This window comes from Leptodactylus fuscus, chromosome 7, assembly GCF_031893055.1.
Source record: "Leptodactylus fuscus isolate aLepFus1 chromosome 7, aLepFus1.hap2, whole genome shotgun sequence".
Lineage (NCBI taxonomy): Eukaryota > Metazoa > Chordata > Amphibia > Anura > Leptodactylidae > Leptodactylus > Leptodactylus fuscus.
Genome location: NC_134271.1, coordinates 122,133,943 through 122,150,302, shown reverse-complemented (window position 1 = coordinate 122,150,302; position 16,360 = coordinate 122,133,943). Strand labels below are relative to the sequence as shown.

Here is a 16,360-nt window from a genome sequence, read left to right as displayed (position 1 = left end):
TAGCAATGGTATTGGAAACCATGAGATTCTATGAGTTGGCCTAGGCCATGGGTGTAGATGGAGAACAGGAGGGGTCCTAGGACGGAGGCCTGGGGGACACCTACAGAGAGAGGGCGAGGTGAGGAGGTGGTGTGCGAGTGGGAGACACTGAATGTGCGGTCGGTGAGGTATGAGGAGATCCAGGAGAAGACCAGGTCTAAGATACCAAGGAGAGGGCCAGGTCTGAGCTACCAAGGGATGAGATATAGAAAGAAATAATTATAACGTAAAACTAAAATGTGAATTGGAAAAACATGAAATAAATGTATTTTCATGTATAAGAGGTCTGTGTTGTGTCCAATGTAGCTGGGATTACAGGCACGCCATGCCCACTACTACAAGCTAAAGGAGCTCTGACGTCACCAGCCCTACACTGCCATCTAGTGGCTATTCGTGGATTCAGCATCTGCCCTGACGTCACCCTTACCCTACGGCGCCATCTAGTGACCTACTCACAGAACGGTACGGCCGTGGTGCTATGTGAATGAGTAAACTACCGTGTAGTCATAGACTTTGCTTACATAGCGGTGTGAGCCGCACGGAAGTGTCTGAGGCCGAGGCGTGGAGCGCACAGCAGGGCGGAGCCGCGAGCCTTCATCTCCGTGTTGTTGCCCGGCAGCTTTGGGCTTGGGAGCGGTCAGTTGATATATAAGATCTCTTCCCATGGCTTCAGGAGAGGTGAGTGGTTTCCGGGTAGTTTTCTATATATGTATTCCTGCCACGTCACAGGCGGCCCTGGCATGGTATATACGGGTGTACAGGTGCCAACTGTCCAAGTACCGTCCTGCTGGTGTATATACTGTATGTGCCGTGTAACCTGCTGCTCTACAACAATGTCACCTCTGCTACATTAGTCTTTATGGAGTTCCAGCCTAGTCCATTGGTTAGGAAACAGCTGCCATGCCATGCTGGGAGTTGTAGTTTCCCTCCAGATCACTCTTGTGGGCTTTGACATAGATTTTGGCATATAGTTTCTTCTAAAATCCACCCGTCTGCCTCACATGTAAGGAACTATGGGTTTCCAACCTTGTTCACACGCAACAGGAATTTTCAGGGCACAACTGCAAAAATAAGTATCCTATGTACTATGGTAGAAATGCAGAGGATGAGCCCCATGAATCGTAATAGTGGGACTGAATCATGCGAGGATCTACCTGTGGCAGAAATCTGTCACATTATGGCTGCGGACCTTGTAGTAAAATAAATGCTGGATTTGCAACATGCAAATCTGGTCCATGTGATCATAGTGTGACCATAAACAGCGGTCTACAGCTGGTTGACATTGATAGCCGTGACTTGGCATTGTGTCCTAATCTTAGCCATAGAAATGCATGAAATGATAACGTCTATGTAGCCTCATGGGGTTTTTTTTGCCTTCCCCTGGATCAACACTGTAGGGGATTGTAGGGTTATAGGTTGGACTTGATGGACTAATGTCTTTATCCAACCTCATCTACTATGTAACTATGGAACAGAGGGCTTGTATTGTACCGTAACTGAGGCATACCAGCCAGAGACCTTACCTCTTGTGTCACCCCCTTCTGCATCACTACTTGTAGGTTCTCTTGTGAATTGATTTATTACTCTGTATTTTACTTACTATATCTTATTTTGTCTCTAGCTAAACCCTGGGATTTGCAAAATGCTGCAGGATATGTTGGGGACCTATAAATATCAATGTAGTATTATTATAATTGGGTACAGTTGCATCTTGACAAACACCAGGTTTCATAGTGTGCAGAGCATCATTTGTGACATCCTGTGCAAGATGGGGCCAAATTACCTAAGACATACTGTGAGTTTGCATAAAGATGGAACCATGCGGTGTAGTATGAAGGAAGTGTGCTCGGAACTACCAAGGCAGTTCATTGGTCTTAAGGCGTTGGTCTTATCTGACGGGGGAATATATTGACAAAGGAAATGCAGACCACAAGTGAGACTTGCTGGTCTTACACAACCGTAGTTTAAGACCGCAAATGGTCCGCAATTGCGGGTTTTAAATTGCGGACCCACTGTTTTTTATGCGGCCTCTTACACCACCATAGATTTTGTCCGTGGTGTGGCGTGCCGTAACCGTGGTCCGGACTGTATACTGCATGTCTGTAATGGCCGTGTTTTTACGGCACAGACTGTCTATGGGTGCGTGCAGTTATGCGGATATATACTGAACCTACATCAGTGTGTATCCGCAATTGCAAATGTCAACATGTGTGTTTTGTGGTGTTTTTTTTTTTTTTTTTTTGCGGATCCACATAATGCTGATACACACGGAACGTTTGCAGTTGGGCACAGATGTCTGCGGAATGAGTTTTTAGAGTGAAATTTGTGTTGCGGATCCGCAAATTGCGGACTGCAAAAACCACTACGGTCGTGTAAGACCAGCCTTAGAAAGCCAGTTGTATCCTGTGAAAACTGCGGTTGTCATGAAAAGGCTTTCAATTTCACTAGGGGGCTTTCTGACTGTGTCTGATACTTTTCATCAATTTCGATCACTATTAGAAAATCCCTTTAATACAATTTGCCATAAACATCTAATCTAATAATTTATAAAATACCATTTTAGATTGAAAATCCCACAGTGATGTAATAAGTGACATATTTAATTCTAACTTTCTTGACACAGGTTGTGGTTAGCGGTGATCGCGAGTTTGAAAGCGTGGAGCTCGGAGATGTCCGGAGGAAGAAAAAAATTCCTCGAAGAATTATCCACTTTGCCAGTGGTGAAACCATGGAGGAATATAGTACGGACGAGGAAGAAGAGCTGCAGGAGAAAAGAGATCTTTTGCCATCTGTTGACCCAGTAAGTGACATCAGATCTATAGATTTCTTTATTTGTGATATAATTGTCAAAATCGTAATATTTGGACCACTGCTTCACTAGTTGGTAGTACCTGTATATAGAGACATTTGTACAACGTAGGCAAACGATGGTATTGGCCAAGGAGAGGTGGTGGGGCCAATGCAACATTATTAATGCAGGTAGAGGGAAATTGAACATTTTACTTTCTGTATATGGTTCTTGCAGGCAAAGTTAACCTGGGGGCCATATCTCTGGTTCTACATGCTGAGAGTTGCAACCTCCACGCTTTCAGGTATGTTGTCCATTCACCAGTTTCTACTGGATTACAGATAATGTCCATCTTTAAAGAGGACCTTTCATCAGATTGGGCACAGGCAGTTCTATATATATTGCTGGAAAGCCGACAGTGCGCTGAATTCAGCGCACTATCGGCGTTCCCAATCTGTGCCCCGGGTAAAGCGCTATCGGTCCCAGTACTGTAGCGTTTTACAGTCAGAAAGGCGTTTCTGACAGTTAGCCAGGGACGTCCTCCTTCACAGCAGCGCCTATCGCTCTGTACAGTGTGAGCAGGGAGGAACTCCCCCTCCCTCTGCTCACAGTACTCGTCCATAGACAAGTATTATCAGGAGGGGAGGGGGCGTTCCTCCCCGCTCACACAGTACAGCGTCATAGGCGCTGCTGTGAAGAAGGACTTCCCTGGCTAACTGTCAGAAACGCCCTTCTGACTGTAAAGCGCTACGATACCAGGACCGATAGTGCTTTACCCAGGGTACAGATCGGGAAAACCGATAGTACGCTGAATTCAGCACACTGTCAGCTTTCCTGCAGTATATAGAACTGCCTGTGCCCCGGACCATGAATGGGGTTAATGTTCCTCCGACTGGGATTCATCATGACAAGCCGGCTCCAACACAGCAGCAGTAATGAAGGCGGTGTACTGGCCTTGTCTTTAACTGTGTGCTTGGGTTGGCTTGTGAGGATGAATCGCACCAGATCTACATCAGTCAAGCCAGAAAGGGGCCAGCCAGCATGTCTGTTTGGATGAGCCACCTTCATGACTTTCCAGAGAAATTTGCATGTGGCCGGGCTTGTTTTTTTTTTTTGTTTGTTTTTTTATCAATAATGCAGCTACAAATAAATTGGTATAGTGACAAATTTCCTTATTTAGCCCCATGTGCTGTAACACAGTAGTGGCATTTTAGGGGCTGCAAGTTCGTGACGGGTTCCCTTTATAGTGGCCTTGGCACTAAGGGTGGGCACTTTCTGCAGAACTGGCTGACCTGATCTAATGTATGTTGGGTGTTCACTTAACATTTGTTTGGCCTCTGTCTTGGGGAAGAAGGGCCAGGTATGTTGAATTTCAACATGGCTGTTCCTTTGTTCTTCCATTGGAGAGATATGTCACTGTTCACCTCCTTCTCTCTATACAGGACACATACACGCTCAGCCTTCATAAGGGTTCAGGTTACAGAGAGTTCAGGGCGAATAGCTGTTAACTGATGGCTACAGGGAGAGCGTGACCAACTTGGAGAGTCTCCTCTTAGAATGTGGTGGAATGGGATTGTCAGACAAACACTCATTTCTTGTCAACCACTCCAGACTAGAACCAGTGCATTTATGTCTATGTCTATGGACCATACTTGGAAGCACATAGAAATAGAATCTGGGCTAGAGACTTCATGTTCTACCATACGGCTCCATATTCTGGCATAGAAGCATGCCTTAGCATTATACCAATAGTTCAGCACATATTTGGGTATTCATTAAGCAACTGCTACCCAATACTAGAGATGAAGAGATTTTTTTTATTTTTATTTTGAGGGGGGGGGGGGTCCTATCAGTCCCCTCCCTTGCAGAGACAACCACCAGTGTTTGACCCAACCAAAATGGTGGAAGGTCTGCAAACCATGTCCTATGAGGAGCGGCTAAAAGAATTGGGATTGTTTAGTTTGCAGAAGAGAAGGCTGAGGGGAGATTTAATAGCAGTCTACAAATATCTGAAAGGTAGTCACGGTGCAGAGGGATCTACCCTATTCTCATTAGCACAAGGAAGTACAAGAAGCAATGTGATGAAACTAAAGGGAAAGAGATACAGATTAGACATTAGGAAAAACTTTCTGACAGTGAGGGTAGTGAGAGAGTGGAATAGGCTGCCACGGGAGGTGGTGGGCGCTCCATCAATGGAAATCTTCAAGCGGAATCTGTCATACCTGCTCTGGTCAAACCTTGGGTCTTATTTCAGGGGAAACATTGTTTAATCTTTTCCCACTTCCTCTTCCTTCTCATGTTTCAGGTGTATATGCAGTATTCTCTTCTATACCGCAGACACACCTTACATAGATATGCCAGGAGGTGACCATTGTTTATTCCATAATTGTTTCCTGTAGTTTGTCCTTGTTTAGTGTACAAGGTAACATGAGGAGTATTATTAACGCTATGGAGCAGTCTTATATAGTGTACAACTTCAACAAACTACTTGTCGTTTTACACCTTAGAAGCGCATTTTCAGATCATGTCTGGAACCTGCATTTGATCATATCCACATAGTGTGTCTGATAATATGTCTCTGGGATAGCTCAGACCAACAAAAGGTTTATCCCACAATGTCATGGTCACCTCTCTAGCAGTTTTGCCTTTTAACATCATTACTGAATAATTCTAATTTATCTGCAAAAACTTATTGAAGGTCTAGTCAAACAATACATTACAAAGAGGGTGCTAATGTAGCATGCCTTCTACCTCAAGACCTGTAGTCTATTGAAGTGTCTTCAACACCCCATTTCAGGGCTCTGGTCTGTCTTCCTGCCTGCAGTCAATTGGGTAGGGAAGGGGTCTTTGTATTGACAGCTCCAGCTGTCTCCCCTCCAAGTCTTCCTTTCCTTCTATTTTTTTCTGGACAGTCCTGCTGAGTGCTATGGCCAAGGAGTGATGGTGTGAGCTAATGGCGGAGCCAGGTTTTATAATGGCTAGGACTGGGTGCAGAGACCCTCCCCAGGAGATTAAGCCCAGGCACCACCATTTTGGATATTAAATCCCTAGCAATTAAGCCTGACAGTGATACTATAGTGTGCGGCAGACAATATGCTGTAATATTACCCATAAATGTAAGGCATTTTGTAAGTGACTACAAACCCTTCCCCATGTTGTTGTGCAGCAATGTAAGTTTGGTTCAGTAGAAGCACAGGGTGGGGGTCTTGCTGCTGTGATGCGGTGAAACAGACGTTTGTTGTGATGTCATTTACTACTTATTATGTAATCTCTTCTGTTCTTTCAGTTTGTGACTTCTTAGGAGAAAAAATAGCATCGGTTCTGGGGGTTAGCACACCGAAGTACCAGTATGCCATTGATGAATATTACAGAATGCAAAAAGAGGTATGTACGGACTATGTCCTCTGCTCAGACTTATTATATATATGCTGAGTGTGTTTTGTCAGGACATGTAATTGGTGTATAACAGTAAATGCATATTTTCAGCTCTGTTCTTGCTATAAATTGGCTACAAACAGATCATGATACAACAAGGATATGTGAAACTAATAACCACTGTGTATATGAGAATAATGAGTATCGTAGAGTTATTATATAGCTAGTTAACCCTGAAGCTGTGTATCTGTGAACATATTTTCATTCACCCTTACAGGTATCCTGCATCATAATTGATATGATTGTGTTTGATATGTAAAGCTCACTATGTGCATATCCCTCATACCAAATCCATAGAATGCCATTGGCATTGGAAATCCGCTCTTGGAGAATACATGGAAGAAGGTGACCTGGTTCAGGCAATAGATGATAGCCGAATGCACTATGGGAAGGAATCCAGCTGGCAGAGGCGTTGTGATACTCAGGGCAATGTCTTACTGGTTTAACTTAGGTCCAGATATTAATGTAGATGTTAATTTGACACATTCCACCTAACCAATAGGGATTTCCTAATGGCAATGTCCTCATTCAGCAGGACAGTGCCCTGCCACACTGCAAATATTGGTCAGGAATGGTTTGAGAAATGTGACAAATAGCTGATGGTGCTGACTTGCCCTCCAAATTCCCCAGATCTCAGCATTTGTGAGATGTGCTGAAAATAAACAAGTCCACTACTTGCAGGCCCCACCTAATAGTGTACAGGACTTGAGGATCTGCTAGTAACGTCTTGGCTCTGCATGCCACAGGGCACCTTCACAGATCTTGTGGAGTCTGTGCCTCGACTGGGCATATTTATTTAGGTGGCACACAGATTACCTAAGCAAGTGGTTTTAGAGTTTTTACTGATCCATGTATATTGGGACATAAGAATAGTCTTAAGGTTGTGTGTGTGTGTAGATAGATATTATATGAACTGTTTTCTAACAGTGAAGCATCTCTCTCTCTAGGTTGAAGAGGAGGAAGAGGAAAATGAAATGTCTGAGCAGGCAGAGAAACAATACCAAGAGCAACATGGTCAGCAACAGAGTGAACCTATCGCTCAGTCAGACCAGCCTGAAGCCGCCAGTTCCTTTGTCAATATCAGTTTTGTCATGGAAGGAGATGACTCTGTAAACCTGGCACAGAAGCAGGAACTGTCCGCTGTCCCAACTTAGTAGAACAGATTTACCAGGAAAGCAACACCTGCCAAAACGAAAACTGTGCCTTTCTATGTTACCTGCGTCCTAAGTATGTGGTAGTACCATTAAATTCATGAAACTCAGCACCAGGGAGCGCTCTGCATTCACAGGGTTGTTGCTGCTTTCTGGCTGCTTTTTTACATGTTTGGAGGAAACACACAAGTAGTCAGGACTAGTCATCCATTTGTTAACATGGTAATATTGTATATACTACATATTAATATATGTCATATCAAACTAAGTATGCATGTAAATGCTAAAGTAAATGTCCACCATAGAACACCATGTGCAGATTGGTTTAGAATATATCTTTATAACAATTGGAGCTCTATTCCTGACACATTGCTTCAAATCCTACATAAACATAGATGTAAGAAATAAGTCTGGCCGGGTGCAGCCACCACTAGAGGGAGCTCAATAGTATTCAGTGAGCTTTATCAATATCTGTGCAGGGGATTTGGAGCCATGTATCGTACAATAGATCTCTGCAGAATTTTTTTTAAAAATCGGCACTGCGCCTCAATACAACCTGGTGTTAAAAAGGGGGACATTGACTTTAAGCTTTTTAAACCTGCCCCATAACTGTGAGCTCATTGTTGCATTCTGAACATTTATCACTGTCTATCAAGGTCAAACTAGCAGATGCTAAACGTAAATGTAGGGTTTTTTACTTATATACTTTAAGGATGTTTTGTTCTTATCTGTGCTGTTGCTCAATCTTGTTTTTACCGCCCGAAACCACACAAAATAATAATCCTACAGACAAGAATAAAAAGGGTTAAAGAGAACCTGTCACGTGAAAAATGCAGTAAAATCTGCAGTCAGCATGTTATAGAACACAAGGACCTAAGTCGATGGAGATATTGGTTTGTGGGATAAGATTCAGTATAGCTTGTCACTTATGTATTGAAATCTCTGCTTTTCTATGATGAGTCCGGGGGGCGGAGCTACCAGTGACTGACAGTCTCCCCTCCATGACTGTATATACAGAGATGGCTGTCAGTCACTGGTAGCTCCGCCTTCTGGACTCCTCGACATAGAAAGAGAAGAGATTTTTAGTAAATAAATGACAGGTTATAGCAGATTTTTTCCCACAAACTTACATATTAATCTACTTTTGCTCTATAACATGGCTATAAACTTAACAGCATTTTTCATCTCACAGATTCTTTTAAACAGGGTTGTAAATGAGTATCACTTACTAATGTCCTTTCATTCTGAATACTGCACTGTTGGCCTGATATTCAGCCTTTATCTTCTTCCGTCCTGGGTTTCAATCCTCTAGGCATATGCAGTTGGCTCTACCATCAGGCAGAGCCGACTGGGCATGCCTGCAGCCACAAAAAAATGGCCGCTTACACAGTGACAGTAAGCTGTGTAAGCAGCCATTTTCTTATGGCTGTGGGCATGCGCAGTCGGCTCTGCCTGATGGTAGAGCCAACTGCATATGCCTAGAAGATTGAAACCCAGGACGGAAGAAGACACAGGGCCAGGGCGTTCCAGAAGATGGAGGCGTCACTGGAGACTTCACTCGCAGCATTGGGGACGCCCCCAGTGCTGCGAGAGAACTCAATTGCATACTGAAGAAAACCCAGATTTCTACTGAACGGCGGTGCGGAGAAGACATCTAAAGGTAGTAGAAGAATAGCCTTTCTTAAAGCTATTCCTACGTGTTAGTCAGAAAAAAAAGGTATCCAATGATAGGATCTCTTTAAAGTGTATTAGTAAGTTTCCTTTGAAGTCCCTAGACAAAACATTGCATTGCAGATTTAAACTCCATGCACACGACCTAGTGTTTTTCCAATGTGGGACTGAGTTTGCAGCAGAACGTACTCAGAGTGACATCTGAATACATTCCATAATACACTCATATCTATGGGGGCTTCCCTTCCACAGACGATTATATAGCAGGCCCTATCCTGCTCTGTTATCGAATGAAATGAATTGTAAGCCCCCCATGGATGTGAATGCATAACAGAATGCACATGGCTGTCTACAGAAGCAAACACTGTCGTGTCTATGGGGCCTTAGACGGGTGCTGACCATTGGGTATACAGCAATCCTGTTGTATAATGGGGGTAGGTGGGATGTCACTATAGCACTATTGCTTAATGTAACACTAAACTAAAACAGAATTTCACCTTTCCATTAGAATACAGTGGATAGAACTCTATATTTCACATGTATATTTGCTGTTTAGTAGGGTTTTACTTCAGAAACTTATGGACATTATAAATGGTGTTCTTGGCACAGCTTGGTAAAATATGCAAATATAAGGCCACGGAAACTTAAGACTGGCACTTCTCACCTGTACCAACAGTGTAGGTCACAAGTGGTTGCTCAATGGGGGATCATGAGAACAGGGGGTCCCATGATCATAAATGCAGTCAGTGGTGGTCTGAACTGTCAGCATAAGATTGGCAGCAAGTAACGCCAAGATCAGGATCTGCCAACATTAGCCAGGTCTATGAAAACTGATCTCATGGAATATAATGTAAGTAATGTAAACTAATGTACAGTACCACAGTTCAATTTATTTTCTAAAATAAGGGCACTCCCCAATAAAATTGGTACACACTAACAGGTATCTACAGCTCACATGAACATCAGCTGATTTTTGCTTTGGGAAATCGAAAACAACAATGTTGTGGTAAGCCATGTTTTATACATCAAGAAATGCTGAACTACAGTGGTAAGTTTTTCTGGTCTATCAATATCTGATCGGTGGGCATCTGACACTTGGCACCCCTACCAATCAGCTGTTCAAGTGAATGGGAGCTGAGCAGTACCACTATACAGGGGATGGAACTGTCTACTTCCAGCTTCATCCAATATATAGTTTCAGCAGCAGCTGATCGGTGGGGGTGCTGGGTGTTTAACCTCCAACAGATATTGATAACCTGTGCTAAATAGGTAAGCTCAGGGATGAGCAATGTTCAGTTGGTGAAGATATTGGGAAGTGTAGTTCAGCAACATCTGAGGTCTCTTCTGGTGCACCACATTAAAGGAGTTCTCCACCTTCAGACTCATGAACCCACATGGTTAACGGTACAATACTTTCTTATATATAGGCAGAGGTCGTGAATGGAGGGGGACTCCTTTTTAATTTGTTTCCTACAAAAAAAGCAAATTTTTTTTACCATGAATATTTCTACCTGCTATGATGTGGTTAGATTTCACAACGCAGTGTGACATGGGGAATGTTTTATATGTATTTATTTATTGCATCGCTAATAAATGGATGCTGTGGCGTTCTGAAATCCGCTGCCTCTGGGTTTATTGCTTTCTCAAGTTGGATGTATTTACCTGCTGCTAAATGGGTTTAGTTCTTGACATAAGCCATCACAAGTCATAGAGGTTGCAATGCCAGTCTGCGTAGATCTGTTTGTGAAGTTGGAGCACCAACACAGGGTATGTCCTTATTCTTTTTGAAAAAGGTGTTTTATCACAAACTAATTATTTCATATTCATAAAATAGGGAATAAGCTGAGTTTTCTGTGTCATTGTAATGCACATACAAGATCATAACTCCATTCACTTCTATGGGACTAATGGCATGCTGTACTCTACTTTTCCTCAACAATCCTATGCCAAGGAATGGAGTGGCAACATGCATGCTTGACTGCTGTTCCATTTATATGGGGGGGTTACATGGGACTGCTATTATTGTGATTATTGGGGTCCTATCTGTTTGTTCCCAACTAGTCAGACATTTATCACCTAACCAAAGGAAACTTGGTGCATCCTATTTATGAACTATAAAAAAGGAAATTAGAAAAAACACAGAGGAGCCTTAGGAAACGCTAAGGGTAAGTTCACACGGGGTTTTTTGGTCAGGATTTTGAAGCTGTATCTGCCTCAAAATCCTGACCAAAAAGACGGCTCCCATTGAAATCAATCAAAGAAGCGATATGCTCATTCATCGCCTCGTGATATCCGCCTCAAGACACTCCCTCACGACTAGGTTCATTCATTTGGGCCTAATCCAGAGCGGAGTGCGCGACTGGATGCCGGTACACTGCACCAGCATCCAGTCATAGCTATCCATATTTTGGTCTGGAACCAGAGCCAGCCTCCGCCTCAGGTTCCAGACCAAAAAACCATGTGTGAGGGACAACACGGTGGCTCAGTGGTTAGCACTGCAGCCTTGCAGCGCTGGAGTCCTGGATTCGACATCTACAAGGAGTTTGTATGTTCTCCCCTTGGTTGCGTGGATTTCCTCCCATTCTACAAAGACATAATTAAATGGAAAAAAAAAAGTACATTGTGATCCCTACATTAACCGGTTAAGGACCAGGCCCAGAAGTACATTAAGGACCGGGCCTCTTTTTTCAAAACTGACATGTGTCACTTTAAATGGCAATAACTTTGAGACGCTTTAACTTACACAAGTGATTTTGAAATTGTTTTTTCGTAACACATTATACTTCACGTTAGTGGTAAACACTAATCAATATTTTTGTATTTATTTATAAAAAAACTAGCAAATTTGATGGAAATTTGGAAAAAATTGCAATTTTCAAAATGTGAAATTCTCTGCTTTTCAGGCAGATAGTCATACCATCCAAATACATGAATAAATATTATCTCCCATATCTCTGCTTTATATCGGCATCATCTTTTGATCGTCTTTTAATTCATTTTGGACGTTACAAGGCTTACAAGTGTAACAGCGATTTTCCAGATTTACAAGAAAATTCCTCAAACTAATTTTTTAGGGAACACTTCAGTTCTGAAAGGAATTATAAAGGCCTATATAATAGAAACCCCCATAAATCACCCCATTTTCAAAACTACACCCCTCAAATTATTCAAAACAGCATTTGGGATGTTTGTTAACCCTTTAAGCATTTCATAAGAATAAAAATAATATGGAGGTCAAATTTAGACATTTCATTTTTTTTCACTAATACATTCATTTAGACCTAAAATTAACACATTCACAAAGGGTTAAAGGAGAAAATGCATCTCACATTTTGTTATACAATTTCTCCCGTGCACAGAAATACCCCACATGTGGGTGTAAACTGATTTTTGGGCACACGGCAGTGCACGAAAGGGAAGGAGTGACACTGGGTGTTTGAACAGCAGATTTTGCTGGAATAATTTTCAGGCACCATGTCACATTTGCAGAGCCCTTAGCGTACCAAAACAATGGAAACCCCCCAAAAGTGACCCCATTTTAGAATCTACACCCCTCACAGAATTCATCAAGGGGTATAGTCAGCATTTTGACCCTACAGTTGTTCCACAGATTTTACTAACATTGGAATGTGTAAAAGAAAAATTACTAAAATGTCACTTTATCCCCAAAGTTTTCATTTTCACAAGGGGTTAAAGGAGTAAAAGCCCCCCAAAGTTTGTTAAACAATTTATCCTGAACACGGCAATACCCCATATGTGGCCATATTCTGCTGTATGGGAACATGGCGGGGCTCAGAATGGAAGGAGCGCTATTTGGCTTTTGGATGGCAGATTTTGCTGGAATAATTTTAGGTGCCATGTCTGATTTGCAGAGCCCCTAGAGAACCAATACAGTGGAAACCCCCTAAAAGTGACCCCATTTTGGAAACTACACCCCCCACAAAACATATCAAAGGGTAGAGTGAGCATTTTGACCCTACAGCTGTTTCACAGATTTTATTAACATTGGGACATGAAAATGAAAATTTACTTTTTTTCCAACAAACTGTCAATTTAGCCCCAAATTTTTCATTTTCACAAGAGGATAAAGGAAAAAAAGCTCCCTAAAGTTCGTTACACAATTTCTCCTGAACACAGAAATGCCCCATATGTGGTCATAATCTGCTGTATGGGAACATGGCGGGGCTCAGAATGGAAAGAGCGCTATTTGGCTTTTGAAGGGCAGATTTTGCTGGAATATTTTTCAGGTGCCATGTCGAATTTGCAGAGCCCCTAGTGTACCAATAAAGTGGAAACCCCCTAAAAGTGACCCCATTTTGGAAACTACACCCCTCATAGAATTTATCTAGGGGTTTGGTGAGCATTTTGGCCTCACAGCTGATTCACAGATTTTATTAACAATGGGACGTAAAAATGAAAAATTACTTTTTTTTTCCAATTAATCGTCCATTTAGCGCCATATTTTTAATTTTGCAAGTAGCTGAAGAATTAAAAGCCCCCCAGAGTTTGTTACACAATTTCTTCTTAACACGGCAATACCCCATATGTGGCCATAATCTGCTGTATGGGTATACGGTGGGGCTCAGAATGGAAAGAGCGCTATTTGGCTTTTAGAAAGCAGAAGTGGCTGGAATAGTTCTCAGGTGTCATGTCGCATTAGCTGAGCCCCTAAAGTATCAATACAATGGAAACCCCCCATTGTGACCCCATTTTAGAAACTACACAGGTGACAGTAAACTGGAATTCACCAAGAAGTGACCCCATTTTGTAGGGACAATTTTAGGGCCTCTGCAAATGTGACGTGGTGTCCAAAAACAAAGAATCTAAATCTGCACTCCAAAAGCACATATCGCTCCTTCACATCTGCGCCCTGCTGGGTACCCAAATAGCGGTGTATGCCCACATGTATGACACTGGTGTACCCCGGATAACGGACTTAATGCCATATGTGGGTATAAATGGCTGTTTGGGCACAGCCGGGCACAGAAGGGAAGGAGCGCTATTTTGGTTTTTGGAGCACAGTTTGGTTTTAGGACACCATGCCACTTTTGCAAAGCCCCTGAATTGCCAATAAAGTGGAATCCGCAGACATGTCACCCCATTTTGGACACTAGCCCACTGATGGGATTTATGAAGTGTTGTAACGAGCGTTTTTAACCCTTGAGTGTTGCATTTATTTAGTTTCCAGAAATGAAATCACAGCTGATAATGAGAAGTTAAAAATGAAAAATTTCCAGAGATTCGCCATTTTAGTGCCCGATATGTTGTGTCCAACTTATGTCAGCAGAGACACTCCAAAAACTGGTAAGCGGGTATCCCGGGCACAACAACTTTTAGAGCGTTCATCTCTGATACAAGGCGGGCACAACATATTACGCACTGAAATGACGTATTCCTGGAAAAATTGTCATTTTCACCTCTCACAATCAGCTTCGTATTCATTTATGGATAATAAGTTATAGCAACACTTGGGGGTTAAAAATGCTCTCTGTACCCCTGGAGAAATCCTTCAGGGGTGTAGTTTCCAAAATAAGGTCACATATCAGGGGATTCCACTTTACTGGCGTTTCAGATCTACAAAAGTGTCATGGCATCCAAAAACCAAACCGTCTGTGCTCCAAAAACCCAATAACCCTTCTTCCCTTTTGCGTCCAGCTGTGCCCTAATATCAGTTTATACCCACATATGACATTACGTCCGTTATCCTGGGTACACCAGTGTCATACATGTGTCATAAACTGCAGTTTGGGCGCACAGCAGGGCGCAGAAGCGATGGAGCGCGATGCGGCTTTTGGAGTACAGATTTTGATGTTTGGTATCTGGACGCCATGTCATGTTTGTAGAGCCTGTAAGGTACCAGAAAAGTGGATTCCCCAAAGGAGTGACCCCATTTTGAAAACTGCACCCCTCAAAGAATTTATCAGGGGGTGTAGTGAGTATTAGTATCCCAGACGTGACTGCACAGCGGATGGCGAAGAGGGAATGTATAAGCTGTGCGGAGAACATTGCAGACACCAAATTCCCTACTATGTCCCAGTAGCTCCTATGATTGGGGGAGTCACTCTGGGGGTCACTTTGGGGGTCACTTCTGGTGTTTTTTCGCTCATAAGCTGTAAATCTGGGGTGTCCCCTGATATTCGCTCGCACAGCTTATATATTCCCTATCTGCCGCAGCCAGTTGTGTTCTAATAATTTGGCGATTTTTGGGGGGTTTTGCCTTGACATTGCTAGATGCTATATTTTCTTTATTTTTCTGGTGACGTGGCCATATAAGGGCTTGTTGTTTGCAGGATGAGATGCATTTTGTAATGACACCATCTTTGGGTGCCTACAACTTACTGATTACATTTTATTAACTCTTTCTTGCTGGATTAAAAAAAAAAAAAATCAATCCTGCATTGAGTTTTACATTTTAAATTTTTCGCCATGCAGCGTACAGCATAAGTAACATGTGTCCTTTATTCTGCGGGTCGGTACGGTTACGGCGATACCTCATTTATGTTATTTTTTTATGCGATACTAAGTCTGCAGAACAAAAACACATATGGGGACATAAATCAATGTTTTTTGCGTCGCCATCTTCTGAGACGTAACATTTTTATTTTTCGGTTGACAGTGTTGGTTGAGGGCTTATTTTTTGCGGGAAAATGTGCGCTTTTTATTGGCACTGTTGTGGGGTGAATATGACTTTTTGATCACTTTTTATAGCATATTTTGTAGGATGAGATGGCAAAAAATCATTATTTCCGGCGAGTTTTTTCCGTTTTTTTTTTCCGACGTTCACCGTGTACATTAAATATTATTTCAGTTTTATTGTACAGGTTGTTACGGACGCGGCGATACCAAATATGCATTGCTTTTTTTAATTTTTAGTGCTTTTTTTTATATAATTCATTTTGTATAGAAAAAAAGGGATTTTTGGACTTTAGAACTTTATTACTTTTTTCATACACTTTATTATTTTTTTTTTAACTTTTTTTTTACTTTTTCATGTGTCCCTTTAGGACACTTGAATCAGTTGATGCTTTGATGAAAGCATCAACTGATTCTACACAGTAGCAGACAGGACACGAGCAGGACATGAACCTGCTCGTGTCCTGTAAGCTGCAGAGGAAGTGAGCTGCATCGCTCACTTCCTCCACCGCCTGGCAGGATCACCAGGTATGTGGGGGCTCCGGTAGTCTGGGGTCACTGGCCAGACCCCAGACTACCTGTTACTGACATCGGCACCCCTCGATCTCGCCGCGGGGGGTGCCGATCACTTTAAATTATCGGC

The 16,360-nt window shown here is 42.5% G+C and overlaps 1 protein-coding gene across 1 annotated transcript; it reads left to right on the top strand.

Moving 5' to 3' along the window:
* Positions 1-600: 600 nt before the first annotated feature.
* FAM177A1 (family with sequence similarity 177 member A1) lies at positions 601-10,700 on the top strand. Its single transcript, XM_075283015.1, has 5 exons — positions 601-717; positions 2,663-2,839; positions 3,065-3,131; positions 6,114-6,211; positions 7,210-10,700. Exons 1-5 carry the CDS (start codon positions 703-705, stop codon positions 7,414-7,416), a joined length of 564 nt encoding a protein of 187 aa, XP_075139116.1. The 5' UTR covers positions 601-702; the 3' UTR covers positions 7,417-10,700.
* Positions 10,701-16,360: the final 5,660 nt, after the last annotated feature.

Coding starts and splice junctions, on each gene's coding strand:
- FAM177A1 (XM_075283015.1), top strand. Junction 2,840..3,064: donor TTTTGCCATCTGTTGACCCA/GTAAGTGACATC, acceptor TGGTTCTTGCAG/GCAAAGTTAACCTGGGGGCC. Junction 6,212..7,209: donor ATTACAGAATGCAAAAAGAG/GTATGTACGGAC, acceptor CTCTCTCTCTAG/GTTGAAGAGGAGGAAGAGGA.